Source organism: Vicugna pacos, chromosome 28 (assembly GCF_048564905.1).
Source record: "Vicugna pacos chromosome 28, VicPac4, whole genome shotgun sequence".
Lineage (NCBI taxonomy): Eukaryota > Metazoa > Chordata > Mammalia > Artiodactyla > Camelidae > Vicugna > Vicugna pacos.
The window spans coordinates 5,201,106-5,218,658 of record NC_133014.1 but is presented as its reverse complement, the minus strand read 5'-3'; the positions used below and the strand labels follow the sequence as shown (position 1 = coordinate 5,218,658).

General features: G+C 47.7%; 1 protein-coding gene across 1 annotated transcript in view; it reads left to right on the top strand.

The window, feature by feature from the left end:
- SLC9A4 (solute carrier family 9 member A4) overlaps positions 1–16,831 on the top strand; it is a 39,439-nt gene extending 22,608 nt beyond the window's left edge. Inside the window, exons 5-12 of the mRNA XM_072951584.1 lie at positions 860–1,062; positions 1,628–1,714; positions 2,290–2,360; positions 5,587–5,748; positions 11,054–11,150; positions 15,085–15,216; positions 15,929–16,016; positions 16,476–16,831. Of these exons, the coding sequence (XP_072807685.1) occupies positions 860–1,062; positions 1,628–1,714; positions 2,290–2,360; positions 5,587–5,748; positions 11,054–11,150; positions 15,085–15,216; positions 15,929–16,016; positions 16,476–16,831 (1,196 nt within the window). The remainder of the gene's footprint in view (positions 1–859; positions 1,063–1,627; positions 1,715–2,289; positions 2,361–5,586; positions 5,749–11,053; positions 11,151–15,084; positions 15,217–15,928; positions 16,017–16,475) is intronic.
- The last annotated feature ends 722 nt before the right edge of the window (positions 16,832–17,553 follow it).

Here is a 17,553-nt window from a genome sequence, read left to right as displayed (position 1 = left end):
CCAATACAGCAAAATGAGAAAAATTAAATGTTACTGTCTCCTGCGCTGCCCACGTGCCTGTTATCAGGGATCCTCACTGTGACGTCTGTGTGATCAGCAGCCACATGAGGATTCCAAGAGCTGCATCATTCTGCAGTGAAACCTCTTGTTGAATCAGTCAGAGCTTCAGTGAAGGGCCCCCTTTCTCACCGGGAGCCACTCCGTTGGCGGCAGCTCAGCCGGGCAGGCTGCTCAGGGCTGGAGAACCCAGGTGGTAGAAGCCACCTTCATATGCCCAGCAAGCTCTCCCGCCACCCACCTCCCCCTTACTGACAACAAGAAGCCCCCCCGGGAACCTGCGCCAACTTCCTTTCTTGTTTGTGTTGAGCCTCAAGAAGAACCAAACCACCTACAAAAGATTTGCTCCCCTGCTAGACACCCCAGCCCCTGCGAGGGCTCCCCTCGTCTGTCAGGTCGCCGAGGTCCTCTGATGACCCGGTGAGAGTCTGAGCTGATCAGAATGTTTTCATCTTCCAAGTGCTGCTTTGGCCTTATGTTGGTTTTCAAGGGCAGAGAAAAATTTATGAAAATAAGTTAGAAAATATATGCCACTTCTTCAACCAAAAGTATTAATATTTATTATCCTAAACACACACACACACACACACACACAAGCATGCTTGGAAGCTACCAGGGAAGACTTCCAGCGTGAAGCCCTACTGCGTTTTCTAAGCTGTTCTGCTGGAGACTGGCGATCGTGGGTGTGCTGGGGTTAGGCTGCCTTGTTCTGAGGGCACGTGCACACGGCTTGGGCTCACCAGGCTGCTGTAGCTCCATCGCTCATGGCCCTCTGCTCTAACACGTATTTCCCCCTTTCTAGGCGTGTTTGCTCTCTTCTATGTCAGTAACCAGTTTCGGACTTTCCCCTTCTCCATCAAGGACCAGTGCATCATTTTCTACAGTGGTGTCCGAGGAGCTGGAAGTTTTTCACTTGCGTTTTTGCTTCCTCTGTCTCTTTTTCCTAGGAAGAAAATGTTCGTCACTGCTACTCTAGTAGTTATATATTTTACTGTGTTTATTCAGGTTGGTAGAGTTCTTTCATATTTGACATAAGTAGAGTCTTCCCAGGATTATGTATTAAATTTGTTTAATTTAACCAAGAAAGGGACACTTTATCTGATTTTCAGGCATGCCCTCAATATCCAATCTAAATTCCCAAATATTTCTAGATCATGTTTTTGGTCATCCTGTAACTTTTCAACGTTGTTGCCTTTTAATCAATAGAACATATTCATCAAAACATTCCCTGACAGATGAATGACAGCTGCTCTAATGTGAATTGCTGACAGTGAGATTCCAGTTAGTCATCAGTAGCACATGCTTTTATTTTAGCTGAGTTATCTCTCAGCAAACCAATGAGAGGTTGTTTTAAGGAAATAAACTAAATTCCTGCTTTAAAATACAGACTAAGGGCTATTTTCATTGCACAGCTTAAAAGAATTAAGTAAGAATGAAAGTAAACACTGGGGCATTTATCCAGCAGAAACTAGTATGAAACAAAGACATAGAAGTTGGAAGTTCTAATCGTTTTGCTATAGTGAGAACCTTCGTTATAATAGACCCCTTTATTTTGCTATTTATGATCTAGGGAATCACAATTGGCCCTCTGGTCAGGTACCTGGATGTTAGAAAGACCAATAAAAAAGAATCCATCAATGAAGAACTTCACACCCGTGTAAGTCATCTCTTGGTCATAATTGATAAGTTATTGGTAAACAAAAACTATGAAGAGATTGCATTCATTCCTAAATTCCTATAAACAATTTGGAGAAAACAAATGTAGTATAATTGACTTGAATGGTGAAGTGTAAATACTGAGACAAAATGATCAGATGAGGCACATAGATACATTTGGTTGATATATGTTACTAGTATCATAGACTATAGCTGTAGAGCTGTATTTCCAGAAACTGTATATATTAATTGTGAAATTAAAACTAACAGTTAATTATTAAGCTTTACATCCATGTGATTTCAAATTTCCTAGATCATTCTGGAAAAATGTTATTCAGAGCGAATGGCGGGTACCTTGTTCTCATTGCAAGTTACGTGCTTTAATAAGGAGCTTATCTGCAGAGACTTTGAGTCACGAGACTGAGCTGCATTACTGGGAAAGGCATGAGTTTGTTACGTGAACAGAGTGATAGAAAAGAAGATAGACTCTGGGAAGTTTTCCCAGAGGCTTTTGTTTTCCAAGGTGGTTCAGAGTTAACGTCTCCCCAGCAATCATGTTTCTGTTTGTTTTGGCAGTTGATGGATCACCTGAAGGCTGGGATTGAAGATGTGTGTGGACAATGGAGCCACTACCAAGTGAGAGACAGGTAAGGAGGCTGAGGGTCTCACCATCGAGGGAGGATGCATGGGACATGGGCCACTTCAGGAGGTTCTGTTGGAAGCTGACATCAAATTAGAAGGAATCCCAAGGAAGGGGACCAGGAAGATAAAGGGCCTGGGAGCCAGGCCCTACAAGAAGCATCGGAGGTCCTGGGAACGCCCAGCCTGGGGAGTGGAGATTCCCAGGCAGAGGAGGCTGTAGACTCGGGCCAGGCTGCTTCAGACAAAACTAACAGGACTGACAGGTGGAAATTAGAGATGCCAGGTTCAAGTTTAAAACAAGGACAAGCTTCCCGGCGATAAGAGATGCTTACCTGGGGAGTGAGAGGCTTCCTGAGGCTGCAGAGGGAGTTGGTGACTCATCAGGGACCCTGGGGAAGAGAGTCCCCCATCACAGCGGTGGCTGCAGCGGAAGATCCTGAAGGCTCCTTCCCATGTCAGGAGCTCGCGGACGCCGAAGCCCCTCTTCCCCGCTGCGTCTCACACTTCAGAAAGCAGTCTCTTCTTGATTTGGTTACAGCCCCGTGTCTTAATGACGTGGCTCTGAGGAGAGCTCGATGGTTGACGGGGAAGATGTGTGTTCTTGAGTTGTGCACAGCCACTAGGAGCACGCAGGAGTTAGCAGTAGTTGAGTGAACCAGACTGAGACATTTCCTCTCCAGGGCTTTGCCGGTGAATTGAAGTTGGTGATGCCGAGAGAGACTAGATCTTTAAAAGTCTGGCTCTTGTGGGGTGGTGGCACCAAAAAGGGAAAATGACAGCTTTTGGGTTGGCTTTTTAAAATATAAGGTAGAACGAAGGAGAGTTTTATCTCCTCAGAGTGTTAAAGTGGAATTTAAGTGATGTGTCTATTCCCTGATCTAGAATTTAGGCCGTGGGGTTTTTTAAGTCCAAATCCCAGAGTCACCCCAATGAAACGTCGTTCAGTATGCTCCCATTTAGCCAAATCTGTAGCTCATTTTCTAAACACTAAGGCAGATGTTAAGAACAGGAAGGAACACTCGGTGCCTTCCTCACAATGTAGTGGACGGGGCCCTCTGGGAGGAAAGAGAGAAGCAGCCTGACAGATAATTATGGTCAACAAATCATCATGTCATAGCAGGGGCAAATGCACAGAATGATAACAATACAGCAATGGGAGTGAGTTTTGAAAATAAAGGAGTTCTCCAGGCAAACAAGACGGGTCCTGTCCTCGGGAAGCTCCCCATTCACACCTGCCACGCAGGAGCAGCCGCAGGGGTGCGTTTCCATCTGCAAAGGGAATGAGGGGCGTGTCGTGGTTTGGATGCGGTCAGAGAGGTGACACGGGGAGACAAGGACGGACAGAGGCGCTTTTATGGCGCGCAGTGCGATGGAGCTCTGTACAGCCATTACTGCGATGAAATTCGACTTGACCTTTAAAACTCACATCCAGAGGCTTTTACGTAGGAGAGCGGCGTGGCCACGTGTGGCTTTTGGAACGCAAGCTACAGCAGCGATACGGAAGCCGGGTTAGAAAGCGTTACGGTGAGGAATTATCTCTCACGTCTCTCCTTGACAGCCCCGTGTTATCACTGCTGTTGTCATTTTAAAGACAAGGAAGGCAGTTAACCTATTCTGTGGCAGAACCTTGATTTGAGTTCAGGTCTGGTTTTAAAGCCTTTTGTTTTGAACCACAGAGCTTTCAGGCTAGTGAGGATCAGGAGCTTGCAGAAGGGGTCCTGGGACCCTTCTCAGGTAGGCGCGGTGGCTGGCTGAGGCGTAGGGAAGGGAGAGGAGGGAAGCGCCAATGAGAGTGGCCGTCGGATCTCCAGGTGGGGAGCTTGGCCGCTGACACGGCTGTGGTTAAGTTACAGACTGTAGAAGAAGGTTGAGAGTTAAAGAACAGATTCTGCTTAAGATGCCTCAAATATTTATTCCACCCTCTTTGGGAATTTAGTCCCAAGTTTACAAGGACATCGTGGCTGCTGATAAAGTTTGTGAGTGGTCCATGAGTGTTTGGTACCCAAAGCCATGGGCGTGGGTGAGAGGACTACAGGCATGTGAATGGGGAGCTTCCCGAGGACAGGACGCTGAGAAGCTCCCGTGCCTGCGGGGCAGGTGAGGAAGAGGAAGGAGCAGAGGAGACCCAGAGGGAGTTGTGAGGGGGGATGGAGTGAAGCAGGTGGCTGATGGGACCAGGGCAACAGCAGCCGCTGGCCGAGAATGGCACAGGTTCAAGGTGAGCTCAGGCGATGGGTGTCAGAGAAGTCCTGATGGTTGGCGGACCGGTTGCAGTGGGGTGAGGAGTGGACAGGAGCAACAGCCCCTCGTGAAGAAAGGCAGAAAACGAGCAGGCGAGGGCGTGATCCGGTTGGAGCCAGGGCGGGCCTGGTATGAGCCAAACACAGATCGTGGAGCTCAGGGCATCACTGCCTTCCAAACCAGAGGAGCCTTGACGGATGAAGGGTCCCCCCACCTCACTGACCAGGACACCGATCACCAGAGCAGAAGCCACCAGCCCAGGAAGTGAAACAGGCAGACACATCATTCTCTGCTTGTAGAATGACTGCAGGGGTTGAAAACTCCTTCCCCCAACAAAGGGCCGATCTGAAGACACCAACTGCTCCATGTGGCTCAGGCCAGTGGATTGGCCGGAGATCTGCTGCCATAGTCAGTTGTCACCAGGTCCACTCTATGCAGATGCTCCGTCATTCGGACTGTCAGGGTATCTGAGGGTTCTCCCCGCAGCCCTGCCTGATTGGCAGGATGCAAAATGATCTCCAGCATAATGGGCACAACTACTGCAGCTACCCGGGCATTTACACTTACTGGGTTCTGGCTGGACAGGCCGGCATGAGTGTAAGCGCAGCTGTCACTGTTACGAGCTGTTAGACTGGGACACATGTTCACAAGCTCCAGCCCCCTCATTTCTCCTCTGACAATGGGAGCTGGCCTGGCTGGGCCTCCCCCACTCCCCACTTAATGCACAATTTTCACCCTGGTTACAGCTTGTCCCTTCCTTTCGTTTGGCTGATTTTCAATGTATTCAGTCCACTAGGGCATCATTTATTTATTTAAAAAAATGTACATTCTATGATTTTTTTTAATGGGTTCCAAGTCTAATAATTCCAGGCATGGTCCTGGTGTTTTTCAGAATAAAATTAAGCGGTAGTTTGTTATAAGGAAAATACACTCTTACGTAACACGTACAGAGGTGAAAGATTTCCAAAATGTTGGTTTTCGTTTCTTTAGGTTTAAGAAGTTCGATCATAGGTATTTGCGGAAAATCCTAATCCGAAAGAACCTGCCCAAATCGAGCATTGTTTCCTTGTACAAGAAGCTGGAAGTGAAACAAGCCATCGAGATGGCCGAGGCTGGGGTTCTGAGTTCTGCAGCCTTTTCCGTCCCCCGTCCGTAAGTCACATCTGCCCCTTGATCTCGACTGTCACCATCAGAATTACAAGGGGCACTAAAATCCACTGTGCTGTTTAAAGATAATACCAGCAGTGAAGGGACAGAAATATGACAAAGGAAAAACTTTAAAAATATGATCCAAATCTTGGCATTTTGCAGCTGGGTCCATATTCAATCTGTTTCACCTCGTTTCTGAAAATTTCCTTCTGGTAGAATTACCTACTATAGTTGAATGACATCTGTCTTCGGGAGGGAGGGGCAAGTGAGTGTACGCAACATTTATAGCCTATTTTACAAGTCTTTTTCTGGCTCGTCCTATTCGACACGTCTGCCCTTTAACCCCGGCTCATTTGGTTGATTCTGTAATCCTACCCTTGCCCTTCTCCCGTAAGTCAGTTCTCTCCCTGCCTCACGTGAGGAGAGACCAGGTTGGCATCCTGCGATGCTGACTTGGATTTGGGGATGGGGTGTGGTGATGGGTGGGCTACCTGAAGAGGAGGTGGTGTTTGTAACTGCGTTTCTAAGGTAAAACTCTGTGTGTAGTTGTGAGATTGCCTGAGCCTGTGTGAGACCAGCTTGGCGTAGGAGCAGACAGGACTGGCTTCCTGTGGAGCAGAGGGCCCTCGGGAGTTGGCAAAGAGGTGGGGTGCAGGGAGGGGTAGGACCAGCGTCTGCACCCATCACTACAAGATGCTTCCTTTGAAGCCTGATGCTTCCACTGGAACACCTGGAAACCAGTTGTCCCAAGAGCTGGAGGGACATTCTCTAAAGCTGCTTTAACTCTCTGCCACTTAACTAGAACCCCTTCAATGTCCTAAGAATTTATTCGCCCCCCACTCCCCAAAGATGCCTAGTTTTCTTCCAAGAAGCAGTTTATGAATCAGAGGAATAAGTCACTATATATATATATAGTGGTGAGTGGTCCGTGAGTATTTGGTACCCAAAGCCGTGGGCGTGGGTGAGAGGACTACAGGCGTGTGAACGAGGAGCTTCCTGAGGACAGGAATATATTTATATTTATATATATTTTTATATAAATATTTATATTTTTGTATAAATATATATATATTTAGCATAAAGGGACACTCGCTTCTCCATTGTGGCCTCTTGAGAAGATCATGAGCTTCAGTGACCTCACGTTTGAAAAGCGCACTGAGAGAAGCACTAAGAACAGATGGCCGTGAGTTGTCACCGATGCCCGAGTGTTATTTCCCAGCCCTGACTTGCCAATGAGTCAGAAACACTGTCACCTTTCCTACGTGGGAAAAATCCCAGCCTGGGAAAAAAATCTCAAGTGTCCCTGAGGGCATCTCGGCATAAACAGCAAGCTTTCTGCCTCATTTCTCAGTGGGGCTGTGTCTGCAGTTTGTTTGTTTGCTTTCTGGCTGCCCCTTATGTGGCTTTAAGGAAACTTCTGACACACGGGATGTGCGAGCAAATACTTGTTGGCAATGCCGTGCTCAGCCACGTTAGAGCCGAGACAGAAAGTAAAACGGGGAATGTGATCTCTGCATTGACTTTCATTTTCTACCATATTGAATTCAAATCCCACGTCCCTTGATTACTGAAATTTTGGGCACCCCCTTCCCGAAGGTAGTGCCTCAGTTGCCTTCCTAGGTCCAGCCCCGTTCCTCGGGCATCTGTTCTGTGCCATGGGGGAGAGGGGGCTGTGAAAGGAGACAGCCCCTGCCCATGGAGCTCACCCCCGGAGCAGGGTCATGGAGTTAATAAAATAGCTCCCCCAACACAGGACCACAAAGGCCAGGAGCCATGAGAGTGGCAGAGGGAACCTCACCTGGTCCCCAGGTGTTCGACCTGCTCACTGAAGGATGAATGGAGTGAACTCAGTGCTCGGCAGGAGGGCCAGACCTGGACGGGCCCAGGCAGTTTAGACCATTAGGAACTTCCCCAAATGTTTGCTTGCTAGTTAGGTGAGCACCCGGGCTAGGAATGCAAGGACGCTTATCTCAAATGAGAATCAGTCTCTCATGTGTTAAAACACATTTTGAATCTCTGTCTTGCATCGCCTTGGTTGCAAGCAGGAGCCCCAGCTCCTGACCTCAAGGCAGTTTTAAGCCAGCTTTCTCTGGAGGATGTCCTTGTGTTGAGTCAATTGCTTTTCAGACATTTATTCAAAATTACTAAGAGAGCCTTCTAGGCTAGAGACATTTTTTTTCCTCCTATAACCAGGTAGTTCACTGAGGTAGGAGAGGGGATTTTTTAAACTGATGTTAAATACAAGTTTAGTATTTAAATCGCATTTATTTGATCTCATCAGAAACCTGTTGGACGTCAAGCAAAAAGGAATTCCTCTCAAGATCAAAGCAGCTAATTTTTTAAAAAACAAACCTTCATACAATAATAGGAAAAAGAAGTGTGCACTCAGCTCGCTCTTTGTTATTCTGTATGAGTTGGTAACAACAAGACGCACATATATTTTTTTCTTTAGAAGTTTAAGCGATTGTTCTATGAGAGGTTCAGATTTCCAAACCCTGGGGCCTTCAGAACACTCCCTCTCTGACACACTGAGGTGATGCTGATTTCATGGACTTCCATTGCTTTTACGTACGTTATTTAATCTGACTTTTAGAACACCGCTGTGGAGGAGGTAGACTATGTCCTTGGATGATCATTTTAAATATGAGGCACCTCCTTTCACCAGTGAACAGTCAGTGCTTCGAAATGTCAGTGGGTAGACACTCGAGCTGATGAACAAATATTGGATTAATAGTAAAGAGATATTAAACTATTTGTAATAAATGGATAGGCATAACACACTGCAGCTCTGCAACTTCAGAATATTGTATTTAACCCCCCCCATAATTGTAATGTCAGTTATAAAAGGACACTCATTTATGGGAGTTTAAGAATTTTTGAATTGATCGCATGCTGGCAGGTATAAGGATATAGCGTGCACTCTTATACCAAAGACTCTGCAATGAAGATTGCAATGCCATTTTCACATCCACGGTGGAACCGTGCCCCGTGGGGGGCGGGGCCCACCGCTCTGTCACTCTCCACTTATCCTGCACGTTGGTCATCTGGGTGAGCTTTCTCAGAAGACGCACGGTGGCCACACACACAGGAGAACCGCTGGGTACCACTGTTTACTTAGTGGGCCTTCCATCTGTCAGTCATCTTAGCGTACATTTCCCTGGATTTCATGTATAAAGCTACTCAAATAGGCTGGATGCTTCTAAATGAATCAGGACCTATTTGATCCAATGGGAATGCATACCACAGCATGAATGTAGCGTCTACTAGATTTCTGTCAATCTTGCTGTGTTTAGAACTGAAACCTTTTATTACATGATTATAACATCTGATTTTTTTTTAAAAAAGGTTAAGAGAAATAGGAACCCTTCATTCAAATACATTTTGATTCAGATTTTCCAGTTCGATTTTAATGACCATGCAGTTACGGGACTTATTTAAGGTGACAGAGACTTCCTTTATGGATAATGAGTGAACGGTCCCGTGACAAGTCTTTCAGGTTACAGTCTTTTGACGTGGAAGTTACTAATAGTCAGTTTTTCTAAGGACTGTATCTTTCCTGTGCTCATGGTATGATCTTTTCATCCGCCAGCAGCCGGAATGGACTTTTAATTAAGTCTGGTCCTTCCCAAAGTGGTCAGTTATAAACTGGGGAGGGGGTGCCAAGTCAGATCTGCCCTCTCAGGTTGAACGCTACCATTTCCCTCACTGATGGGTTTTTCCTGTGTGGTCGCTTTATTATGAACACAGAAGTTAGAACTGTTTGATTAGCTGTTTCTGTTTAGCAATAGAGTCCTTCCACCATGATATGAAGGAATGTGTTCAGACTGTGGGAATGTGTGGGTGTATCTAAATCAGAACAAATTCTATTTGAAGGGCATTTAAACAGTTAGGTTGAAATAGCCCGATAATAATGTTTAAATCACTAGGGGTGGTCCGCGAATATCAGCGATGTTGACATTTTCTGCTCTGAGATATGGAAGCCGAGTTCAGTGATTCTGTAGCGAGGGCATTAGTCAGCCTACAGAGAGCATGGCTAAGTCAGTGCTGGCGCACTGTGATCTCCACCACGCAAGCCCTTAAACGTCTTTTACCAGCTGTATGTGACTTACAGAATAGCCTTGCTATTTATAGCACTCTTGCTAATATTTGGGGGGAAAAGTACTTAAAAAGTGGCCTGTATTCAAACTAATAACTACTATTCTCCGTGATCAACTATCCCAAGGCCTTTGCAAGCAGATATTTGCACATCAGTGCACGTGTGCATTTCGAAGAGCTGCAGTTAGAAAGGAAAAAAAAAAAAATCGCCACTCTGTGAGGGTTTATACCAAGATGTTAAGGGAGGTAGTGGTACTAAAATATGGGTTTATTTTCTGTACTTTGCTCTTTTCTGTTCTTATGTTCTGCAGTGAATACATATTAATTCATACAATACGTTTTTAGAAACTGCCACCACTAGGCTGCAATGATTGACATCAAATATGTGCGTCACGTGAGAATTCTGCACATAGCGATGTCATGACTGAAATCCTCAGAGGACAATTGTGCATTGACTGCTAACCTGGCCATGACTTGGGTTTTGAGCCCTTTCGGGGGTGGGGGGTGGCTCTTGGTGAAGGAAGCCATGGGAGCTGGTCAGTGAGGAGGCAGCAAGCGGTCAACTGCTTCTAGAATCCCAGCGTGTCCAACATCTCCGAGCTGGCCTGGTTTTCACAGTGGAAATGGTCCAAATTCTCCTTGTAAAATACGGTTTTCGTTTCTTACCATTATTGTTTAACCAAAGATAAAATCCCTAAAGGGACAATTGCAAGATAAATGTACTCATGAAATTAAAATACTGCATAGATTAGAGCTACTCAAAGTGTGAGGACTGGATGGCGGGGTCCCTGGGCCTTGAAGGAGGAATCTTATTTCTGTTGAATCAAACTGTGAAACATTTGGTTTACACTCTGTAGTATCTTTTTCAAAATTTATTTTCTAATTGTTGATTTTTAGTGGGTTTTTTTCCCCCTAAAACATGTCTGTTCATACCCGATATGGAGGAAAAAAATAACAGGTTTGTCACCACTTTAAACCTTTTTAAAAAATGAGTTAGAATAATTCCTACATAAAAGCTAAAGGCAAAGGAGCCATATTAAGTCAAGACGCATGTGCTAACGTTTCCTATGAACTTACTAGGACGAAGGGAGGGTTATGTAAAAACAGGGGTTCTGGAATTAGAAATCCTAAAAGTAGATTTATATTGATGCTTTCGTGGTCCTCTTGCCAAGATGGAAGATTAATGCTTGGCTTCCCTCCATGATGTTTCCAGGGCCCAGAGGATACAGGAAACCAAAAGACTCTCCCCTGAAGATGTGAAGTCCATGAGGGACATTCTGACACACAACATGTACCAAGTCCGACAGAGGGTGTGTATAAAGGCTCGTCCCTATGCCTGTCCTCGGAACCAGTCCCTTGGGAATCAGTTCTTGGTCACTTTGTCCTCTCAAAGAATCCTTCTCGCTGAACAATTTCTGCTTAGTGTGGAGAACAGAAAGTTAATTGTTATGTTTCTGCGACGGAGCTGGCACCGTGGTGCACAGAGAAATGCAAGTCCGGCTGCCGGCCCTAGGGGTCAGCCTGCCCCAGCCCTGCGGTCCCGGGCTCCCCAGAGCCAGACAGAACCGGGCACGGACAAGTGGTGGAGCTCGCCCACCACGGGAGAAGGATGGCACCAGGGTGCCGGGGACAGTGGAGCTGTCGCCGCGCGATTGGCTGTAACAGAGCTCAGAAAACCGAGATGCTTTAATTAGGACACGGAAACTACAGTGTTGAAAGCCTAAAAGAAAAAGGACCCATTAGGCGTATTATTTTTCAGTTTTGGAAAAAGGTGTGGGAACTAGTCCAAAGTGCGCAGAAAGAACATTTCGGGGGAGTGGGTGAGTCCTCCTGGACCTGATTGAATCAAAGGGTGTTTAAACTTGGGTCCTCTAATTAGGAGGTATTTAAGTTTGAGGGGTCAACGGAACATTCTAGTTCCTGAGTAGGATTATAAGTGAATTCACTGTGAGAGTCTCGGTTTTTGTGACTATGTCATGGGACCCAAAAAATCATCTAATCAAAGGTCCCCATTCTCAAGAAGGAGACGCCAAGGTTGGTGGAGCTGTTTTATTTGACTTGTTTAAGGTCACAAACCAAATACAAGTTAAGCACCCGGGTCTTCCACCTGCCTCCCCGCTGCTTTTTCCATGACTCCAGACTCACACGACGCAGGGAAAGGGCCAGTTCTCCGGCTCGTGTTTCGGAAAGGTCAGTGATTAGGAGGAATGTGTCAGCAGAAGGTTCTGCACCTGCTGAAGGAACCCAGGTCGGCGTCAGTCACAGACGTTTCGAGTAAATCCGGCAGCTTTCAAATCGTTCCAAGTGAAACTGTCTCAGTAAGACTAGCACGTTCTGCCTTGGATAAGTAGTTAGGAACGTCCTGGTTGAAGAATGCCAGTCAGCTGAGGGAGGACCAGAGCCCGAAGGTGCCTGGCACCCGGTCTCTCCCATGTCGGTGGAGGATGCCTTTAGGGAAAGTCCAAAAATAGAAATTCTGAGACTCTAACCCAGTCTACAATGAGATTAACTGCCCAGTCTGTTTTTTTTTTTCCTTTTCTGCAGATTTCCTGATAGTCATCTTTCTTCTTCTTTGCCAAGTGCCTATTCAGTCTGCCCTCCAGGTTTCTCCCTTCTGACCTGTGCTGGCTTCTCCTTCCTTGTCCCCAGTGAACCAGTAGGTCCTGGGAAGTCCCAGGGGGAGAACACGCAATAACCGGAGGGGAGCGCCACCTCTGAGATGGCTTTTGCTTCCACTTCTGTTACTCAGGAGGGTGGGACTCACCAGTCCGGGCCTTTCTGTCTTTCCCCCTGCACCCTGTCTTTACGTAGGTCCTGGACCCCCTCTCCTCCGCCGTGGTCCTCTTGCTCTCTTGAAGGGAAAAACCCTCCAAAGATGCAACCCAGGAGAACTATCTGCCTGCTTCGTTGCTAGCAGGAAATGTACACTTTCGATTGTCACAAAGGGTGACATCTAGAGTCCTCTAGCCTGGGTGGTGGGTCACGAGGCCCCGCACGGTGTAGGCAGAGTGGTCGGGACATTTCTCAGTCCACATCTTGGAAGAGGCCACCTTGGGAGTCAGGAGTCACTTCAAGGCAAGGCTGGCAGGAGTGCAGGGTTCGATTCTGGGGGATCCTAATACCTGGTCCCTCTGAAACGCTGCTGGTCCTACTGATCTGTTGTACCTGAGAGGGCTCCGGCCACTCCGGTTGGAAGCCACACCCCTCAACACGAGCAGTGGGAGGTCTTCCCTGGGGGGAGGTTGAGGAACTGACCCCTGGAGCTTCTCAGCGGGGCAGGCAGTGGAAGCCCTCAGGAACACGGTGGGGAGGGAGATTGAGAAACACTCTTCCTAAACTTACAAGTGAAGAAACGGGCCCCAACCCAGACCCAAGGTAAGTCAGAGACTGGCGTGCAGTCCTAAATGGTCGGGTCTCACTCAGAATTTCTACGTACTTCTGAAACTTCAGTTTTCTTCAGCAAATATTAAACGCACATCTGGAATGCACATCTTTCTCCCATAGAGCTGCGGTTTTAGCGGGAAATACAGGCATTAAGCAATCACCAGCTCCTTCACTGAAGGGCAGACGTGGAGGAAGGGGCAGGAAGATACTTGCATGTACAGGACCTGCCACCCCCCTCGCAGACAGGCCCCTCAGACAGCTCATGGTGATGCGCCACGAGGCCAAGTGGAAGAAAAGAATGCCTAAATGTTCCTTAAAGTGTAGCCTCTCTTCAAGCCAAGGTGTGGGGAATTCCCGCTAGCAATGCATAAACACACACACACACACATAGGTATATGTATGTGTAAACACACACACACACCTGAATTTTATTTTGCATGGTTGAACATTGAGTTTTTCTTGAAATTTTAGACGCTTACTTTTTTAATGTTATGCTAGTGTCGTCTATAATTCTTTAGTATCTTTAAGAAGAATATTTAATTCTTGAATATCTCATTCTTTAATGGCAGCATGCAGCATCCCTCAGAGCATGTGCACCCCGCCCGAGACACTCTTGGCCTCGAGGGTTGTCCCCAGATCTTCCTGCACCCCAGTCTCATCCTTTACCATACTTTGAATAAAGTGCTTCATTTTCCTGTGATAACAGATTCCCAGCTCTACTCCTCTGGGGTCCCCTCTGACCTCCACCCCACGCTGCCTCACGGCTCTGTCTTTTCCCTCTTCCTGGAGCGAACGCCCCACAAGTCTTTCAACACTCAGCTCAGTGCAGCATACCTTCCCCCCGGACCAAATAGGGTGCCCTCTGCCTGCACTCCAGCTCTCCCAGTGGACCCCAATATCTTACCGCTTAACCTGCGCACATAACGGTATGGGCTCATTTGTTTGACTCCAGCAGTAGGTTGTAAGCCTTTTGAAGATCATAATTTGTAATTTTTAAAGCCCTGTGCTTACAATGGCACACAGAGCATTTGCTCTCTTGCCATTGAACTGAAAACCCTTATTAAAGCATCCATGAACCCGCGTGACAGCGCCCGCAGTCCTGATCCTGTTACCCCGGAACCCGCTGACCCAGGGGAGACGGGATACTCACACTGGTGAGAGAAGGGAGAAAGACGTTCCAATTAAGCTCTTTGCAGACACCTGAGGACCGATGTTGGTCTGTGGTTCCAAACAGATTTCCATTGGCCTGGGGAGGACAAGGGAGACATTTTTCATAAAACTAAGTTTTTCAGTTTGAAAAACTCTTTTCTTTCTCTGAGATGATGGCCTTTCTCCTGTGTTGACTAAAAGACGTCCTCTTTTTCGAACTGATGATGGTGATCCTAATCGGTTGATTATTTGAATGTATCTTGAATTGGCAAAATTTAAAAAGTAACCAGCATATAGAAATATCCAAAGTAGTTTTGGCATTTTCCTGACCCGTTAAATCCGAACACTCAGTAACCACTGGTCTAGAATAACAAACATGACCTGGGAAAGAAAGTGTGGGTGTGGGGCAGCCAAAGTCCATGGGTACCTCGGGGAGGCAGGGGTGGGTCACTGCGAGGGTCTCAGAGGGACAGTACAGATGGAGGACACTGCCGGGCGAGCCAGAGGCAGAGCTCTGTCCCGACGGGTGGACCCTGGCACACACCTTTCCTCCGGGGCCCCACCTTGCCCCTGTGACTGAGGCAGGTGCTCCGAGGATCTCCATGTGGCCTTTTCGCTCTGCTCGTCTGTGTGTCATCTCCCTGGTCTCCTGTGGCTGAAAGTTGTCCTGGAGAGGTCTGTACGCATTTGACGTCCCCTTTCTGTCCACAGACCTTGTCCTACAACAAATACAACCTCAAGCCCCAAACAAGCGAGAAGCAGGCTAAAGAGATCCTGATCCGCCGTCAGAGCACCCTGAGGGCGAGCGTGAGGAAGGGCCACAGCCTGCCCTGGGGGAAGCCGGTAAGAGGGGGGCGGACTCGGAGATCTGGCGACGACCCTCAGGCGACGACCAGCAGTGTTTAAACAACCCAACAAAACCACGACCTTGTTGCCAGAGAAAGACAAAACTAAGGGGGCTCAGGACACCAGACACCGGCCTGTCTGGGTCCAGGGCATCTGTCCACGGGGTACGTGGCAGCAAGTCTGCCTCCCCAGGTTGGGTCAGTGACTGAACGCACTCCCTGGGCTGGGAGGCCAGACCAGACCCATGGCGGCCAGGTACTGGGCCGTCCAGGGAAGCTTCCGTGGACGGGGGCCCGGGCTCCAGGAAGCTCGCGTCTCTCCCAGGGAGGAATCTGCTCTTGCCAAGACTCCTGGGCCCTCTCTCCATCTCCTCGCTGTGCCTCTAAACTATTCCACCAGAGGCCCTGCAGTGCCGTCTTATTGGGACTTCTGGATGGAGCTCGGGTCTGGACTGGACCCTCATCTCTACCCTAATCTCAGTGGGGCTGTGGGAGTCACTTGGAGAGGTGTCTATTTTATCATCATCTATTTTATCTTAGTGGGAAAGGTAATCTGTTGAAGCCTGAAGCATTTCCCTCAAACTAAAGTGAGTGAGTCAGTGGTGCAAATGTGATGCTCCAGGGTGGGGCGTGTCCTCCACTCCGCCCACCGTGGGTCGCACTCATCTGTGGCAGCTAACTCTGCTTTTATGTCTACTTCTCACCCTCAGGCTGGGACCAAAAACATCCGCTACCTCTCCTTCCCCTACAGCGATCCTCAGCGGGCAGGTCGAGATGCCAGGGTTGCTGACTGCACAGGTAACCTGTGAGCCTGGCTTCTCCTTCCTGCAAAGACTCAGATTTTCAGGCTTGTGGGCCAGAAGGCAAAATCAGGATGGTCATGTGGGTACCTGTATGACAAGAAAAAGAGAAAATAAATGTTTTATTCATTGAATTCGGACCTTTAGCTATGAACACTGAAATTTGAAATGCATATAATTTTTACTTATCATGAGATATTCTTTTAATTTTTTTCAGCCATTTAAAAATGTAACACCCCTTCGTAGCTCAGGGGCATTGGGGTGGGTCTATGTGGAGGCCCTCGTTCGTTGACCCCTGTCTTAGAGAAGTATAAAATGGCACTTTTTTGAAGTTGTTGGATTCACCCACAGCTTATAAATATTAGCAGAATTCTCCAAAGTTGGCTAAATTTTACCAAAATAATTTCCCCAGATTTACTGACTGGATATTTCCTTCCATTTTGTCATCCTTTCCTAGGTAACAATGACAGTGACTCAGAACTCCCATCCAGCCCGTTCTACACACCCTCCCGAACAGAGTGGCTTCAGGAAAGACGAGGGACCCAAGGAATAATCCCGATGAAGAGCTTGCCCAGAGGAGGGAAGCTGCCCAGCTTTGGTTCTCAAAGAAAGACGAGCAGAGATGAGCACGTGGGCGGGGGCGGGAGGGCGGCTTTAAGGCCCGAGCCACTGTGTCACACGGTGCATGAGGAGCGCGACTCTGGGGAGGACAGTGAGGAGGGGGCCTCAACGGGCGGGTCCCGATGGTCAGCTGAGCACCGACCCAGCCGGGGACACCACAGGTCCCACAGCCCTTTGCTCCGAAGAAAGTAGCGTTGTGGTCCCCGGGGATTTTTCTGAGCACTGGGAGCAAACGGGCAGGCGCCGCCAGGTCCTAGCGGGCGCACTTCGTAGATGAATTCCCTGCAAGGGATGGATGTCAGTCACCCCAGGATTATCCCCAAGTGTGTCATTCATATAATTTATTGAGATGCAAGCATGATCGGGCAATAATTCCCTTCGACTCCATGCGTGTGTAACTTCCAATCAATTTAGAACCAGGGGGAGCTTTGGAAACGACCTGGCCAGACCTCCCCCGCCCCCACACCGTGCTTACAAATGAGCACACCTTGCCCGGGTCACAGGGTGAGTCCCTGCCTTCTCAGCTCGTTGTCCTCCATCCCAAGGGAATACATTCGGTTTTGATTTTGGTATGCACGATGCAATGATGACCTTTCCAGGGCGAGGTACAATCTGTCATCACATTCCTGCATTTAATCAGTAGCAGTTGTAGACAGATGCAGCACACACTACAGGATGAATCTGGGGTCTTGCGGTCTGTTTTGTCATTGGAATGCTTATTTTAGAAACAAGCATTAGAAACGAAACAGCCATAAACACGCTTTACTAGCAATGACAGAAACCACAGGCATTTACTATATGTGCATTTGTAGGGTGTGACTTCTTTCTCTAGGGTCTGAGACTCATTTCCAGTTTAATTTTCCATTTTCATCATCCCCTAGACTTGACCTTGAGCCTCACACGCCAGCTCGCCC